The sequence below is a fragment of the Bufo bufo genome, chromosome 4 (genome assembly GCF_905171765.1).
Source record: "Bufo bufo chromosome 4, aBufBuf1.1, whole genome shotgun sequence".
NCBI classification, from domain to species: domain Eukaryota; kingdom Metazoa; phylum Chordata; class Amphibia; order Anura; family Bufonidae; genus Bufo; species Bufo bufo.
Window position 1 is genome coordinate 420,861,457 of NC_053392.1, and position 15,203 is coordinate 420,876,659.

The following is a 15,203-nucleotide window of genomic DNA, read 5'->3' on the forward strand; positions in this document are numbered from 1 at the left end:
CCCCCTCAGGATTCATAACAAACGCCGCACACGTGTAGAATTGGCGGGAATCCAAGTCGGATCTCCCGTCGCTTCTATGACGCGCTTGCTGGGATGTGCTGTCACTATCCCAGTGAGTGCGAGATCTCGGCACCATGTTGCCGAGTATCAGCGCGACGCTGTCGTGCTAAAAACACAATGTCAGAAACACCTACTATATGCATGACCGTGAACAAGTGCCTATACAAAGGGGCTAAGATCGTTCCTGTCATTCAATCCAAGCTCACCCAGGGCTTGTGTCCACAGGATCCACCTTGCTTCCCTCTGCAGGAGGAGGCGGTGTCTATCCCCTCCCTGCAGGGGGGTGGATACAGTCTCCAGTCCGGAGAAGGAGATACAATCAATGTTACCCCATGGGCATCTCTCACATGGTCTATAAATCTAGGGCAGCCCTTTCCTGTTTTAATAGAGTTAAAGTGCTCCCTCACTCTTTCAAACAGACAACTGATGGTCTTCCCAATATAGAATCGCCCGCAGGTGCACAGCAGTAAATATACCACATACGTGCTCCGGCAGTTGATGAAGCTGTTGATTCTATGTTGGGTCCCTGCAAACTCAATGTACTTCTTTTGGGAGTTGTGGGGGCATAGGTAACAGCTGCCACATCTAAAATTGCCTTTAAGTAGGCTGCTCCTAAGCCAGTTATTACTTTTAGTAGGTTGAAACCTACTTCTTACGAGTCTATCTTTGATAGTATGGCTCCTTCTAAAAGAAATAAGTGGCTTCTGTTCTGTGAGTTCATTCAGGGTAGCATCTCTCCTTAGAATGTCCCAATTTTTAAATATTACTGAGCGGATACGCTCTGCCATGGGACTGTATTTAAAGGAGAATGCAAAACTGGTGCCCCTAGTGTCTATCTTCATCTGATCACCTTTGCGACTACCACTTTTCAGTAGATTATCCTGGGAGAATCCCTCTTCTACTCTTTTCATATCTTTATTGAGTGATTCTTCTGGGTACCCCCTCTTCAATAATCGCTGTTTTAAATCATCTGCCTGTCTGCGGTATCCACTATCCCTACTATTAATACGTCTCAATCTGATGAACTGTCCGTAGGGTACGGCTTTTTTGACATTCCGTGGATCGAAGCGGTCATGGTGGAGCAAGGAGTTGGTCGCCGTGGGCTTACGTAAGCCCTCCGTGACCAGCTCGTCGCCCTCCACCAGGACAGCCACATCCAGGAATTCTAATCTAGTGCCTCCAAAATTGAGGGTGAAGGTCATTCCCATGTCATTCCTATTGAGAAATTCAACAAACTCACTGCACTCATTCTCTGTACCTTCCCATACTATGAACACGTCATCCACAAAATCCTCTAATATGGCAAGGTACATATTCGCGAATGTGCAGGAGACGGGGGTCCCCATAGCTGTACCCAGCCTTTGCCTAAACCACTCGTTTCCAAACTGAAACACATTTTGGTTAAGATGAATTCAAGTGCCTCACCAATGAAGTCACAAAAAATTGGGCTCTTTCCTAGATTGGTTACGATGTCAAGGACCGCCTCAACACCCGCATCATGAGGGATGCGGGTGTAGAGGCTTTCCACATCGAGGGATACCAACTGGTACCCTTTTTGCCAATGCAGTTCCTTTAGAGCCAGTAGAAAATCATTGGTGTCCCTGAGATAAGCAGGGGCACTTGTAAGAGCCGGTCTCAGGAGCCAGTCTACATATTCAGACAAGGGCTCTGTCACTGAGCCAATCCCCGCGACGATGGGACGTCCCAGGGGGTTGCTCAATGAATTATGGACCTTTGGAAGAAAGTACCACGATGGTTTATCCGGAGATGAGGGGACAAGTTTGTCCAACATATTCCTAGGGAGGAAACCAGCCTCCACATATTTAATGACAAGGGACCTAAGCAAATGCTGGGTACTAGCCACGGGATCCCCCCGTATCCTCTCATACACGCGAGTGTCCCCCAGCTGTCTGAGGGCTTCGCTTAAATAATACTCTTTTGACATGAGAACTACGTTCCCCCCCTTGTCCGCCGGCTTCACCACCACATCATCCTGAGAGCGGAGCCAATGCAGGGCTTTCTGCTCTTCTAGGCTGATGTTAGGTTGGGCAGTGGAGTAAATGACCGCCCGGATATCTCTCATTACCTGATGTTGAAATATGTCAATGCTACTGCCGGTGGGCATGGGGGGGCAAAAGGTGGATTTGACTCCACCCCTAAATGGATCCACAGAGGCATCGCTTGAGGGTTCCTCAGTGCTATCCATCCCAGTGAGGAATTCAAGACAAGCTAGCTCGTCTTTGTTGAATTTCGTGGATATCTGAAAAGCTGCAGGGTCAGGACACAGTGGTAGCTCTCCCTGTGTACGGACCACTTTCTGTGGGGCATCTCTGAACAACTTATGTAAGTAGAGCTTGCGAGTAGATTTAAATAGATCCACTTCTAATGTGACAGGATCGAATTGCTCTGTTAGACTATAACCAAGTCCTTTACTAAGGATCCTTGTACAGCCAGGTGGTAACACATGGTCCGTGAGATTGATCACCAAATTATCGTTAGGAAATGGGGAAGTCATTATTTCCTCCAGGACACCTGCTTCTTCTCTCTTTCCGATTTCCTGACTCCTGTTCTTCTTGGTCTTCCTCCGACCCCTTCTGATCTTTTTCCTAAAGGGTCATTCGGCTCTCCTACAGTGTCGGTCAATACTTGATTGGTGTACCCCAAGGTTCAGTGCTGGGCCCTTTATTATTTTATTTATTTATTAATGATATTGAGGACGAGATTAATAGCACCATTTCTATTTTTGCAGATGACACCAAGCTATGTAGTACTGTACAGTCTATGGAAGATATCCATAAACTACAAGCTGACTTGAACACTCTGAGTGATTGCGCATCAACTTGGCAAATGAGGTTCAATGTGGATAAATGTAAAGTTATGCATTTTGGTAGTAATAATCTCCATGCTTCATATGTCCTAGGTGATGTAACACTGGGAGAGTCACTTATAGAAAAGGATTTGGGAGTCCTTGTGGATGGTAGATTAAATAACAGCATACAATGTCAATCAGCTGCTTCTAAGGCCACAAGGAAATTTAAACTAGGCATGGACTCGCGGGGCAGGGATGTAATATTACCACTTTATAAAGCGTTGGTGCGGCCTCATCTGGAACATGCAGTTCAGTTCTGGGCACCAGTCCATAGAAAGGACGCACTGCAGCTGGAAAAAGTACAGAGGAGAGCAACTAAACTGATAAGGGGCATGGAGGTCTTAGTTATGAAGAAAGATTAAAAGAATTGTATTTATTTAGTCTTGAGAAGAGATGTCTAAGGGGGGGCATGATTAACCTATACAAATATATAAATGGGCCATACAAAAAATACAGTGAAAAACTATTCCATGTAAAATGCCCTCAAAAGACAAGGGGGCACTGCCTCCGACTGGAGAAGAAAAAGTTCAGTCTCCGGAAGCGTCAAAGCTTCTTTACTGTAAGAAATGTGAATCTGTGGAATAGACTTCCTCAGGACGTGGTCACAGCAGGAACAGTGGACAGTTTTAAAAAGGGTTTAGATTAATTCTTAAAAGTAAACACGCTTATAAAAACGTGTCACTTCCTTCTGGGATTTGTGCCCCTACCTATCCCTTGGTTGAACTTGATGGACTTATGTCTTTTTTCAACCGTATCAACTATGTAACTTCATGTACCTTTCTAACAGGTCAGAGAATAACATTTTTGGTGGGAGTTCTTCTTTAAGTTCGAATCTGACCAAGGAAACCATCTACATGGAGTTTTTATGTTCTGCCCGTGTTTGCGTGGGTTTCCTCCAGGTACTCCAGTTTCCACCCACACTCCAAAGACATTCGAATAGGAAACTTGACTGTGATCCCCATTAGGGACAGCATGATGCTAATGTCTGTAAAGCGCTGTGGAATATGTCAGTGCTATATAAGTGAGTAAATTAAAGAGGACCTTTTATCGGTCCAAACATTGTGAACTAAGTATAATGACATATACAGCGGCGCCCAGGGATCTCACTGCACTTACGGCGCCGCTCCGTTCTCCCGTTATGCCCTCCGGTATGTTTGGGGACTTGGTTATAGTAGGAGGAGACTGCCCTTGTTCTGCTGGGCGTCTCCTTCTCCTAGGCTGTAGCGCTGGCCAATCGCATCGCAGAGCTCACAGCCTGGGAGAAAAAACCTCCCAGGCTGTGAGCTCTGCGCTGCGATTGGCCAGCGCTACAGCCTAGGAGAAGGAGACGCCCAGCAGAACAAGGGCAGACTCCGCCTACTATAACCAAGTCCCCTAAGTGCTTGTCAGTGCGGCAGAGTCCTCAATGGGAGCAGCACCGGAGCTACAAAGCACTGTCCACTATAATGTTGATGGTGCAGTGTAGCTCCAGCTCCAACTTCCAACCAAGAAGCTACCCTGAATGGCTGATCAGCTAGTTTAATAGAATAAACATTCCCTTTTACATCATATGTCAAAACATTAAATATTCTTCTATTATTCTCCTGAATCATACCGCATGTGTCCTTTGAGGTCAGCTGAATAAATGTCAAGCCCTTCTTTCTTTTCATTATCTTCTACTTTGATCTCAATATTACTCTCCTTTATTTCATCCTTCTTCTTAAGCAAAGCAGTTCTAATGTTTGAAAAAAATTATTTAAGCATGTTGTTAGATATTTTCAGGACAAATTTTCAAATGTATTTAATACACTGGGGAGACTAACAGGATTACCTAGTTACCTAGGGACTTTTCACATACTATAAATGACAATAGCATACTTATGTTTCATATTATTCTAATGATGACATAAAGTGTGTATAAATTAGTAACTTGGGGCCATTTAGTTTTACAAAAGAAAGGTCTTACTCTTCTATTTTCTTAGCACTGTAGTCCATCTCTTTATCTTGATGCATTTCACCTTCTGGTATACTGATTTGTTCATCTGCAGTTTTCTCATCTTTTCCCTTTTCATCTATCTCTTTGTAACATGGATCATCTATGTTTTTAACCTAGAGCAAAAACATAAAAATAGTTAAGAACGCTGAATGTCCCTGATTTTATTATAAAGTGTATTTTATGTTAATAGTATAAAGAGATAATGCATCAATCATCACAAAAAAGGCCACAAGTTTGAGACACAATGTAAGTAAGCAATATATGCAGCTGAAAAAAAATGAAAAGCAGGCCAATATAGTGAATCAATATAAAACATAGGATACATGACCCGCAAGGCAAACACTGTGCATGAAAAAATTAACTAGAACTAAGGGAAAATAAAAAGTACCCTAAATAAATGAGAACAGAGAGAAGAAAAGAAAATGAAGAATTAAAGGGCAGGTTAATGCAGAACTTAGAATTTCCTTAGAACTCAGATCTTCCTTAGATCCACTTCAAAAGTTCACCGTAAAACAAAAATAATAATCTAGTAGATATTGAGGCGTCATTGCTGAAAGGCAGACCATCTTCTCTTACACCAAGGGTACATAACCTTTTCTGGTTAGGGCCACTTTGTCAGATTTAACCTAGCCTGAGAGCTGAAAATAAAACTTAAAGGGGTATTCCTATGTCATTGATCCGATTTTAATTTGTTCTAGAAGTGCCTACCTATCTTGGAAAAAAATCTTTTAATCCTACCCCACTGATGTGTTCTGGTATCCACTAGATATGGCCACCGCTTGTGTGCCGCATCAGTGGGCCACGCCTGCGTAGAACACTTTTTTTTCCCCTGGCTGGGCCGCACATCGCTGTCTTGAACGCGCATATCGATGTCTTGAACGTGCACGCCGCCGCGCATGCACCATGGTGACTTCTTCCTGGCCAGTATAGTACAGAGCCGCGCAATGGTGACTTCTTCCTGGCCGAGTATAATACAGAGACGCGCATGCTCTGTATGTAGCGCAGCTCTGTACTATACTCAGCCAGGAAGAACTCACCATTGGGCATGTGCGTACTATACTGGCCAGGAAGAAGTCACCTTGGCACATGCGCGGCGGCATGCACGTTCAAGACAGCGAAGCGCTGCCCGGCCGGGGCAAGCCTTCAATCAAGCTCACTAAGGCCGCCCAGCCTCACAAGCCGGAAACCAGGAAGTGAACAGCGCAGCTCGCAGCAGGCGAGTATGAAATTGCTAGATGGGACAACCCCTTTAAAGGGCTATTACCAACTGAAATACTGTATTTATGGCATTTCAGACATACAATATATATCACATACAGTATGTCTGGTTACATTTCCAGGACTCCCATCCAATGAGAAAATACATGAAAAATACAGTATTTTTCGCTTCATAAGACACACTTTTTCTTCCAAAAGAGGGGGAAAAATGTTAGTGCATCTTATAAAGTGACTACTAGTGAGCACTTCCATTATGGAAGTGCTCACTAGTATGCAGTAGGTGGCGGGATCCAGGAGTTAGGCGCTGCAGTATACTAACCCATCCACTGTTCTGATGTTTACAGCATCAGAATGTAGTACGTGCACTATGACATGACGTTGCACAAGTCAAATTACAGTGCAGTATCGGCCCAGAGAAGATGGGGTAGCGCGACTGAAGAAGAGACGGGTGGACCTGTAGAGTAAGGGCGGGGCAGGAGAGGTAAGATCATTTATTTTAAACTCTGATACAGAAGTCTGATGGGGGTCTGACATGGAGATCTGATACAGCAGTCTGACATGGAGGTCTGATCTGTGGTCTGATATGGGGGTCTGAAATGGAGGTTTGATCTGAGGTCTGATACAGGGGACTGACAAGGAGGTCTAATGGGAGTCTGGTCTGGATTCCTGATATGGTGGTCTCATCTGAGGTCCTGATATGGGGGTCTAATCGGATGGGGGGTTTGGATTGCATGTCCTGATATGGGGGGAGGGGGTTGATCTGAGGTCCTGATATGGGAGTCTGATATCAGGATCTAATATGGGGGTCTGATGTGAGAACCTGAAATGGGGGTTTGATGAAAAATCAATTTTTTTCTTATTTTCCTCCTCTAAAACCTGAGGTGCATCTTATCAGGTGCATCTTGTGAAAAGGAAATTTGGTACATGTGAGCAGCCACAAGACAAACCTGTGTTTTACCAAATGGTTGGTGGCCACAGGGTGCGCACCCTTGTCTTACACAGTGCACTACACTTGACAGGAAGTATTGAAGGCGTTTCTCATTACATGCCACCAGTGACACATCCAGATCTCCATAAGAGTATGAAGATCTCCTCCTCACTCTCTCTAAATGTCCAATGATTTTCTTTGTTCATTGTTACTTGCATTTTATTAACGTTGTTGTTGTTATCATTTGCATGTGTCACCCATGGATGAAAGCCTCTGATGCTATGCATCAGCTCAAAACAGAAAAAAGTCTGGTTACGTGTTAGCCAGTGGGAAAAAATTTATCACTCATTAAACACCTAATAGTTACATTAAAACTGGAAAAACCCTTGTGAAAAAGTTGCTTTTTTATTGTTGACTTTGAATTTATGTAAACAAATTTAGTCGGTGCACAGCTCAGTTGACTTAAAGGGGTTATCCAGTATCTACAACAGCCTCCCCCCATGTGCCGGGCCCCTCCATGGGAAAAAACTTATCCAGCTCCTGGTCCCTGCACCTCCGCGGCTGCTTCTCCCTGTATACGGATGAAAACATCCAGTGTCTGGAGGGAGCAGCCAATGGTCCTATTCTTGTTCGTTTTTCCCCTTTTAGACCCGAAAACCTACCCCAATCCCAATTTAAACTACCAATCTATATACTTGTAGCTTAAAAAACAACTATAGCACAGGCTTGGATATCGACCATTTTACCTTTCATTGTCATCAAAGTCAAAATTGATAACTGTATGGTAAACAGCAGCTGGTGATCTCTTATACTCACCCTAGTCTGAGATAAACATCCATTTTCTATCTATAGAGGTCAAATCAGAGGTACACCCCAGGAAAGGTTCACCTAGTTCCCTTCATTACCCCCTTTTTACTCCTTTTCTTTTTCCTTCCTTTTTTTTTATTCCAGAAACAATTTTGTTCAATAAATATTAAATGTAACCCTGATCTAAATCCTTAATATGCAACGTTCTGTCTTTGGATTAGATTACAATTATCTAACTCTAACCTTGTCTTTCACATTGGCCCCTAAAATGCTATACCAAATGCATTCCCAAATGATAAAAGGAATGAAACAAGTTATTATTATATGACTTACAATTTCCTTTTCTTCTGATGGCACTTTATCAATATTATTACAAACATCATTCTTTTCATCAGGCTCTTCTTTGAGATTTACCACACTTTCGGAATCCTGTTTCAGGGGAATCTTGCTTTCAATGACAGTGTCTTTATTTGATTTTGCTACTTTTTTGGGCAGATCCATGTGGAAAAAAATATTAGTGGAAGTACAGTACTCTTCAAAACCATAGAGGTATCTGTAAAAGAAATCACAACACATATGAATGAGGAGATTTCAAAGTGGTTGTTTCATTTAGAAAACCCATTTTCAACAATGTTACAGTGTAAGACACAAATAAAAACATTCAGTCACCCCACTGCTAATTTCGATACAGACAAGGGGAACACATGGGTTTTTGCATGGCATTCATGAAAAGTTTGCAATTACAAGCAGTAGAAATCTATATATATAGATTAGTAAGTAATAAGAAACAAACAAGGAATGGCGATTTTTTAAATGATGACTTTGTAGAATATGCCGCCGTGTGTATGTGTACAGGATGAATAAAACTATATGACCATTATTTCACTTGTATATGGCATTTTTAGAAATGTTCCACTTTGCAGGCTATATTTCTAATTTTCGGTTCTCCCTAAGCTGGTAGGTAAAGACTAGCTGCTCATTATGTCTACCCACATAGATAAGGGAGATTTTGTTACCTAGTTCTCGCTCACTCTGACATTCTATCAGCATCACTTAGAAGCACCATCGTTGTATATAAGTACTGTGCAACAGTGATGTAAACAAAGCATATGCCTGAGATGTAACACTGTTAGTTGCTCTAGCTTCTTTGTGTCTCTCTGCTTTGTTTTGTCATGGTTCCTCTGGCCGGCGCTGCCTCTATGAGGCAGCAGTATCCCATTGCTGGGGAACCAGATAAGCTGTGCGGCCTGCTCGGAGATTGAAGTCCCAGGCCAATGATGAGGCGCGTCAGGGCTTCAGAGAATCAGGGCACTCAGCTTGCAACTCTACCCGACTTGTAAGGACACCAGTGTGAGCTGTGACTGGCACACTATAGAAGGTCGGCTCATGCATGTGCAGATGCTGGTGAATTTCTTGTCCTGTGGCTCCCCCTGCTGTTCCCTTGTTGTATTTGAAGTCTCCTCTGGTTTGTGGATTTCTTGAATGGTATTATGACTATGTTTTGGCTTCTGGCGATTTGGCATTGTATTGATCTTGACTCGTTTTTTGTACTTCTTTGTTTAACATTTGATCCTTTACCATACAACTTTTCTCCGATTGTTTTTCTGTTTGTTGTTCCTTCTTTGTGTATTGTCCTCTCACATATTTCAACAGAGGCACTGCCGCACCCAGTTGTAGGGTCACTGCCTAGCGTGACCGTGCAAGTAGGTAGGGATAGCGGGTCCGGGAGGTTTTAGGGCTTCGCTATCCCTGTTTGTGTGTGACGGTAGTCGCGTTGTCCCGACATATTCACCAGTCCATCCTAAATCTGCCTTTTGTTTCACATCATGAATCCTGTATATGAATTAGTGGAACAAATGAAGAGTCTATTCCTGACGGTCCAGGATTTGGCCCAGAGGGTACATAAACGGGAGACTATTCAAGGGTTGTTGGGCAGTACCTAAGCTTCCCTGTCTAAGCTAAAATTAGAAGTGACAGAAAATTATTTTCTGCCTTTAAGGAAGGCTGTAAACGTAACTTCAGAATCAGACCTTTTTCTTCTGGTTATGAGCAACAGTGGGTAGGAATTTTAATTTCATTAACGGTACACACTCAGATTGGGTCACTGTCACTCTATTGATGATCTTGTAGAAGGCTTGCACAGTAAATTTTAATTTTTGCAGATGACACTAAACTGTGTAAAGTAATTAACAAGTAAGAGGACAGTATACTGCTACAGATGGATCTGTATAGATTGGAGGCTTAGGCAGAGAAGTGGCAGATGAGATGTAGAGGATAACTGTCGTATATATTTTTTTTGGAGTATTGGATTGTGGTGATTAATATCACCTTGGTGGCCCTATTTCAACTTTTCACTGTGTATTCAATTACCCCTTAATTCCACATTTTTGTTCCCCTTACTGCCTATTTTTACCTGTGCTTAAAATAGGGTTGCTAGGCATGGTCCGTCTATCTGTTGAAGGACGGAGCACGCAGAAGCAAGGCTGCGTGCAGGCTCACATTACTGACAGCCAGGGACTGTAAGTAAATGATTAAAGCCAGGTCCTCCCCAGCAGCTGATAACAGTGCCTGGGCTGTGTGCACTTCTCCCTGTCCCTGCGCTTGGCAGATGCTCCCTCACTCAGCAGAGCTGGAGAATGCAGAGTTGGAGCAGCGCACAACAGGGAAGGGAGATCGGCCATCTGCTCAGTCTATAAATGGAAGCAACGTGTGGTAAGAGGACCCCTTTGTGCTGCAGGAGATTAACCCTTTAGGGGTGAGAGCTCTGGTTACTGACACTTTTGGGGGGCTATTGTTACTGGCTAGTGCATGTGAGGAGCTCAATGCATTGTGGGTAGTTAGGGCAAACGGGATTAGCCTTAGGGTGAGGGCAGTGGCGGCCATCTTAACTGAATAGTGAAATTGCAGTTTTATGCAGACTGGTTGCTAAGGGCTGAATCTTATTAAATATGGGGTAAGTCAGTCTAATAGTAACTGATTCTGGAATATCATGTTATTAGTAACTACATATATGAAAATTTAAATTAGGATCTAAATGTGACAGTTATCATTTAACACTGACCAATCTAAGGTTAAGCACATGGGAAGGAATAATGCAAGTCACCAGTACATACTAAATGGTAAAACACTGGGTAACACTGACATGGAAAAGGACCTAGGAATTTTAGTGAACAGCAAACTAAGCAAAAGGGGCACAGATGCCCATGATGAGAACATAGTCCTGCCACTTTACAAATCACTAGTCAGCCCCCACATAAGGTACAGACATAGCAGAGCTGGAGAGGGTTCCCAGGAGGTCAACTAAAGTAATAACTGGAATGGGTGGACTACAGTACCCAGAAAGATTATCAAAATTAGGGTTATTCACTTTAGGAAAAAGATGACTGAGCGGAGATCTAATAACTATGTATAAATATATCAGGGGTCAGTACAGAGATCTCTCCCATCACCTATTTATCCCCAGGACTGTGTCTGTGATGAGGGGACATCCTCTGCGTCTGGAGGAAAGAAGGTTTGTACACAAACATAGAAGAGGGTTCTGTAAGAGCAGTTAGACTATGGAACTCTCTGCCTGAGGAGGTGGTGATGGTGAGTTCACTAAAAGAGTTCAAGAGGGGCCTGGATGCATTTCTGGAGTGTAATTATATTACAGGTCATAGTTACTAGAGATGGGTAATTGATCCAGGGAGTTATTCGGATTGCCTGAATGGAGTCGGCAAGGGATTTGTTTTTCCCCCTAAAGTGGGGAAAATTGGCTTCTACCTCACAGTTTTTTTTTTGCCTTCCTCTGGATCAACTTGCAGGATAACAGGCTGAACTAGATGGACAGATGTCTATTTTCAGCCTTATAGACTATGTTACTATGTTACATTGTTACAGGGAGACCCCCAGGAGTGGATATTCTCTCTTCCCTCTGATTCCCCTGTTTTTCCTCTGTTGACAATTTATTTTCCGCTCCGGCTTGTATGATCAACTGGACAAAGCATCATATGCTTAAAGTAAGCTGGTCAGTTTAAAACAGTCGGCCTGTGGGGGAATATTGTGCAGAGTTTAGGAAGTAGTGTATTGCTTCTGGATGGATTGACCCTACGTAAAGGTGTCAATTTCACCCTGTGTCCTTCTGAGGCCTTAAAATATTTACTTGTTACTATCCTACCCCCGACTCTTTAGATTAGACTGTTATGCTTGTAGTATGTTTGAATCTTCGGCTTAAAGAACGAAATAGGGAACACGTGGTTTTGCAGGGTCCAAGTTATCTTCCAGATCGGGTCCCTACTCCCCCTGTACTGACATACAGTCAGCTCCATAAATATTGGGACATTGACACCATTTTAAATTTTTTGGCTTTATACACCACCACAATGGATTTCAAATGAAACAAACAAGATGTGCTTTAACTGCAGAGTGTCAGCTTTAATTTGAGGGTATTTACATCCAAATCAGGTGAACGGTGTAGGAATTACAATAGTTTGCATATGTGCCTCCCACTTGTTAAGGAACCAAAAGTAATGGGACAGAATAATAATCATAAATCAAACTTTCCCTTTTTAATACTTGGTTGCAAATCCTTTGCAGTCTATTACAGCCTGAAGTCTGGAACGCATAGACATCACCAGACACTGGGTTTCATCCGTGGTGATGCTCTGCCAGGCCTCTACTGCAACTGTCTTCAGTTCCTGCTTGTTCTTGGGGCATTTTCCCTTCAGTTTTGTCTTCAGCAAGTGAAATGCATGCTCAATCGGATTCAGGTCAGGTGATTAACTTGGCCATTGCATAACATTCCACTTCTTTCCCTTAAAAAACTCTTTGGTTGCTTTTGCAGTATGCTTTGGGTCATTGTCCATCTGCACTGTGAAGCGCCATCCAATGAGTTCTGAAGAATTTGGCTGAATATGAGCATATAATATTGCTCGAAACACTTCAGAATTCATCCTGCTGCTTTTGTCAGCAGTCACATCATCAATAAATACAAGAGAACCAGTTCCATTGGCAGCCATACATGCCCACGCGATGACACTACCACCACCATGCTTCACTGATGAGGTGGTATGCTTAGGATCATGAGCAGTTCCTTTCCTTCTCAATACTCTTCTCTTCCCATCACTCTGGTACAAGTTGATCTTGGTCTCATCTGTCCATAGGATGTTGTTCCAGAACTGGGAAGGCTTTTTTAGATGTCGTTTGGCAAACTCTAATCTGGCCTTCCTGTTTTTGATGCTCACCAATGGTTTACATCTTGTGGTGAACCCTCTGTATTCACTCTGGTGAAGTCTTCTCTTGATTGTTGACTTTGACACACATACACCTACCTCCTGGAGAGTGTTCTTGATCTGGCCAACTGTTGTGAAGGGTGTTTTCCTCATCAGGGAAAGAATTCTTCGGTCATCCACCACAGTTGTTTTCCGTGGTCTTCCGGGTCTTTTGGTGTTGCTGAGCTCACCGATGCATTCCTTCTTTTTAAGAATGTTCCAAACAGTTGTCTTGGCCACGCCTAATGTTTTTAATATCTCTCTGATAGGTTTGTTTTTTCAGCCTAATGATGGCTTGCTTCACTGATAGTGACAGCTCTTTGGATCTCATCTTGAGAGTTGACAGCAACAGATTCCAAATGCAAATAGCACACTTGAAATGAACTCTGGACCTTTTATCTGCTCATTGTAATTGGGATAATGAGGGAACAACACACACCTGGCCATGGAACAGCTGAGGAGGCAATTGTCCCATTACTTTTGGTTCCTTAACAAGTGGGAGGCACATATGCAAACTGTTGTAATTCCTACACCGTTCACCTGATTTGGATGTAAATACCCTCAAATTAAAGCTGACAGTCTGCAGTTAAAGCACATTTGTTTGTTTCATTTGAAATCCATTTTGGTGGTGTATAAAGCCAAAAAATGTAGAATTGTGTCAATGTCCCAATATTTATGGACCTGACCGTATGACCTGGAACAATCTATGCAGCTTGGTGCCACCTGTCTGTCTGTGGAGCAAAGAACACTCAGAATACGCCAGGGACTTTGTTTCTATTGTGGTGCTACCGATTCCGGTTCTACGGGAAAAATGTATTTAGTGATGTCTCTAAGAGAATTATGTTGCCTATTTGCATTTAGTTTGGGAATAAAAAACCTGACAGAAGGCCTTTGTAGACTGTGGGGTTGCCGCAAATTTAATTTGTCAGAAATTTGTGTTGTCCCTAGATCTTCTTTTATCTTCGTTCCTTTCTCCTGTTCAGGTGATCGCAATTGATTCTACCATCCTGGAGAAGGATGGTATTAAATTCTGTACTCTTTAGACAACTATGTCAGTGGGGATCCTTCATTCTGAAATCTGTTAATTTCTTGTTACGGGAGAACTCTCTGTTGATGTCTTGTTAGGAATACGTTGGTTACAGGTTCATTATCCTGTTATTAACTGGGAAACAGGGGAATTAGAGAGCTGGGGTAGAGATTTTACGGATTATCTCTCTACTATATACATGGCTTTGTTGCAAATGATTCCTCACCAATTGTCTTACCTCATTAATAAGTTTCAGGATGTGTTTGTTGAACCTAGCTCTAATTCTCTCCCTCCCCACAGACTATACGACTGAGTTGATTGTCGACTCCAAATTTCCTAAAGGGCACATTTTTACCTTTGGGTCCAGAACATCAGGCTATGAGAGACTGCATTAAAGAAAGTCTGGTAAAGAGTTATATCCGACTGTCTGTTTCTGCTATGGGGATAGGATTCTTTCTGGTTAAAAAAGAAGGATGGCGGTCTTAGACCGTGTACTGACTACAGGGAGCTTAATAAGATCACAGTCAAGAACCATTATCCTTTGCCTTTGATTCCAGACCTCTTTAAATCAGATCCAGGGAGCTAAATGGTTCACCAAGTTATACCTTCAGGGGGGTTATAACCTCATTTGCATTAAGGAATGGCGACAAGTGGAAAAGAGCCTTTAATACCCTGGAGGGACACTTTGAGTATTTGTTGATGGCATTTGGTTTAAGCAATGCTCCTGCGCTCTTTGCACATTTGGTAAATGACTGGCTTTGGGAATTTGTAGGAATTTTTTTTGGTATTGTGGTTTCTGCTAATTCTTCTGATCTGGCCTTTGAGATCTCCGCTAATCAGATTCAGGTACCCGATGGCACTCCAACATGTACATTTTTGTCTGAGTGGTATGACTGTTGAGCGGGCATCTGAGTACTGATGGCACTAGTAGGTTGGTGTCTAGGCATTATTGGTGGCCAACTAAGGATATTCAGACAAACGTTACAGCCTGTGAAATGTTTGCCAGATGCAAGATTCCCAGAACTTAGCCTGCTGGAGAGCTGTGTCCTTGCCTGTGCCTATCCCCAAGA

General features: G+C 42.9%; 1 protein-coding gene across 1 annotated transcript in view; it reads right to left on the bottom strand.

The window, feature by feature from the left end:
- The window catches only part of ARID4B (AT-rich interaction domain 4B), a 557,657-nt gene that overhangs the window by 212,543 nt on the left and 329,911 nt on the right, over nucleotides 1-15,203 (bottom strand). The window contains exons 15-17 of the mRNA XM_040429305.1: nucleotides 8,191-8,410; nucleotides 4,875-5,017; nucleotides 4,524-4,643 (exon numbers count right to left, since the gene is read on the bottom strand). Of these exons, the coding sequence (XP_040285239.1) occupies nucleotides 4,524-4,643; nucleotides 4,875-5,017; nucleotides 8,191-8,410 (483 nt within the window). The remainder of the gene's footprint in view (nucleotides 1-4,523; nucleotides 4,644-4,874; nucleotides 5,018-8,190; nucleotides 8,411-15,203) is intronic.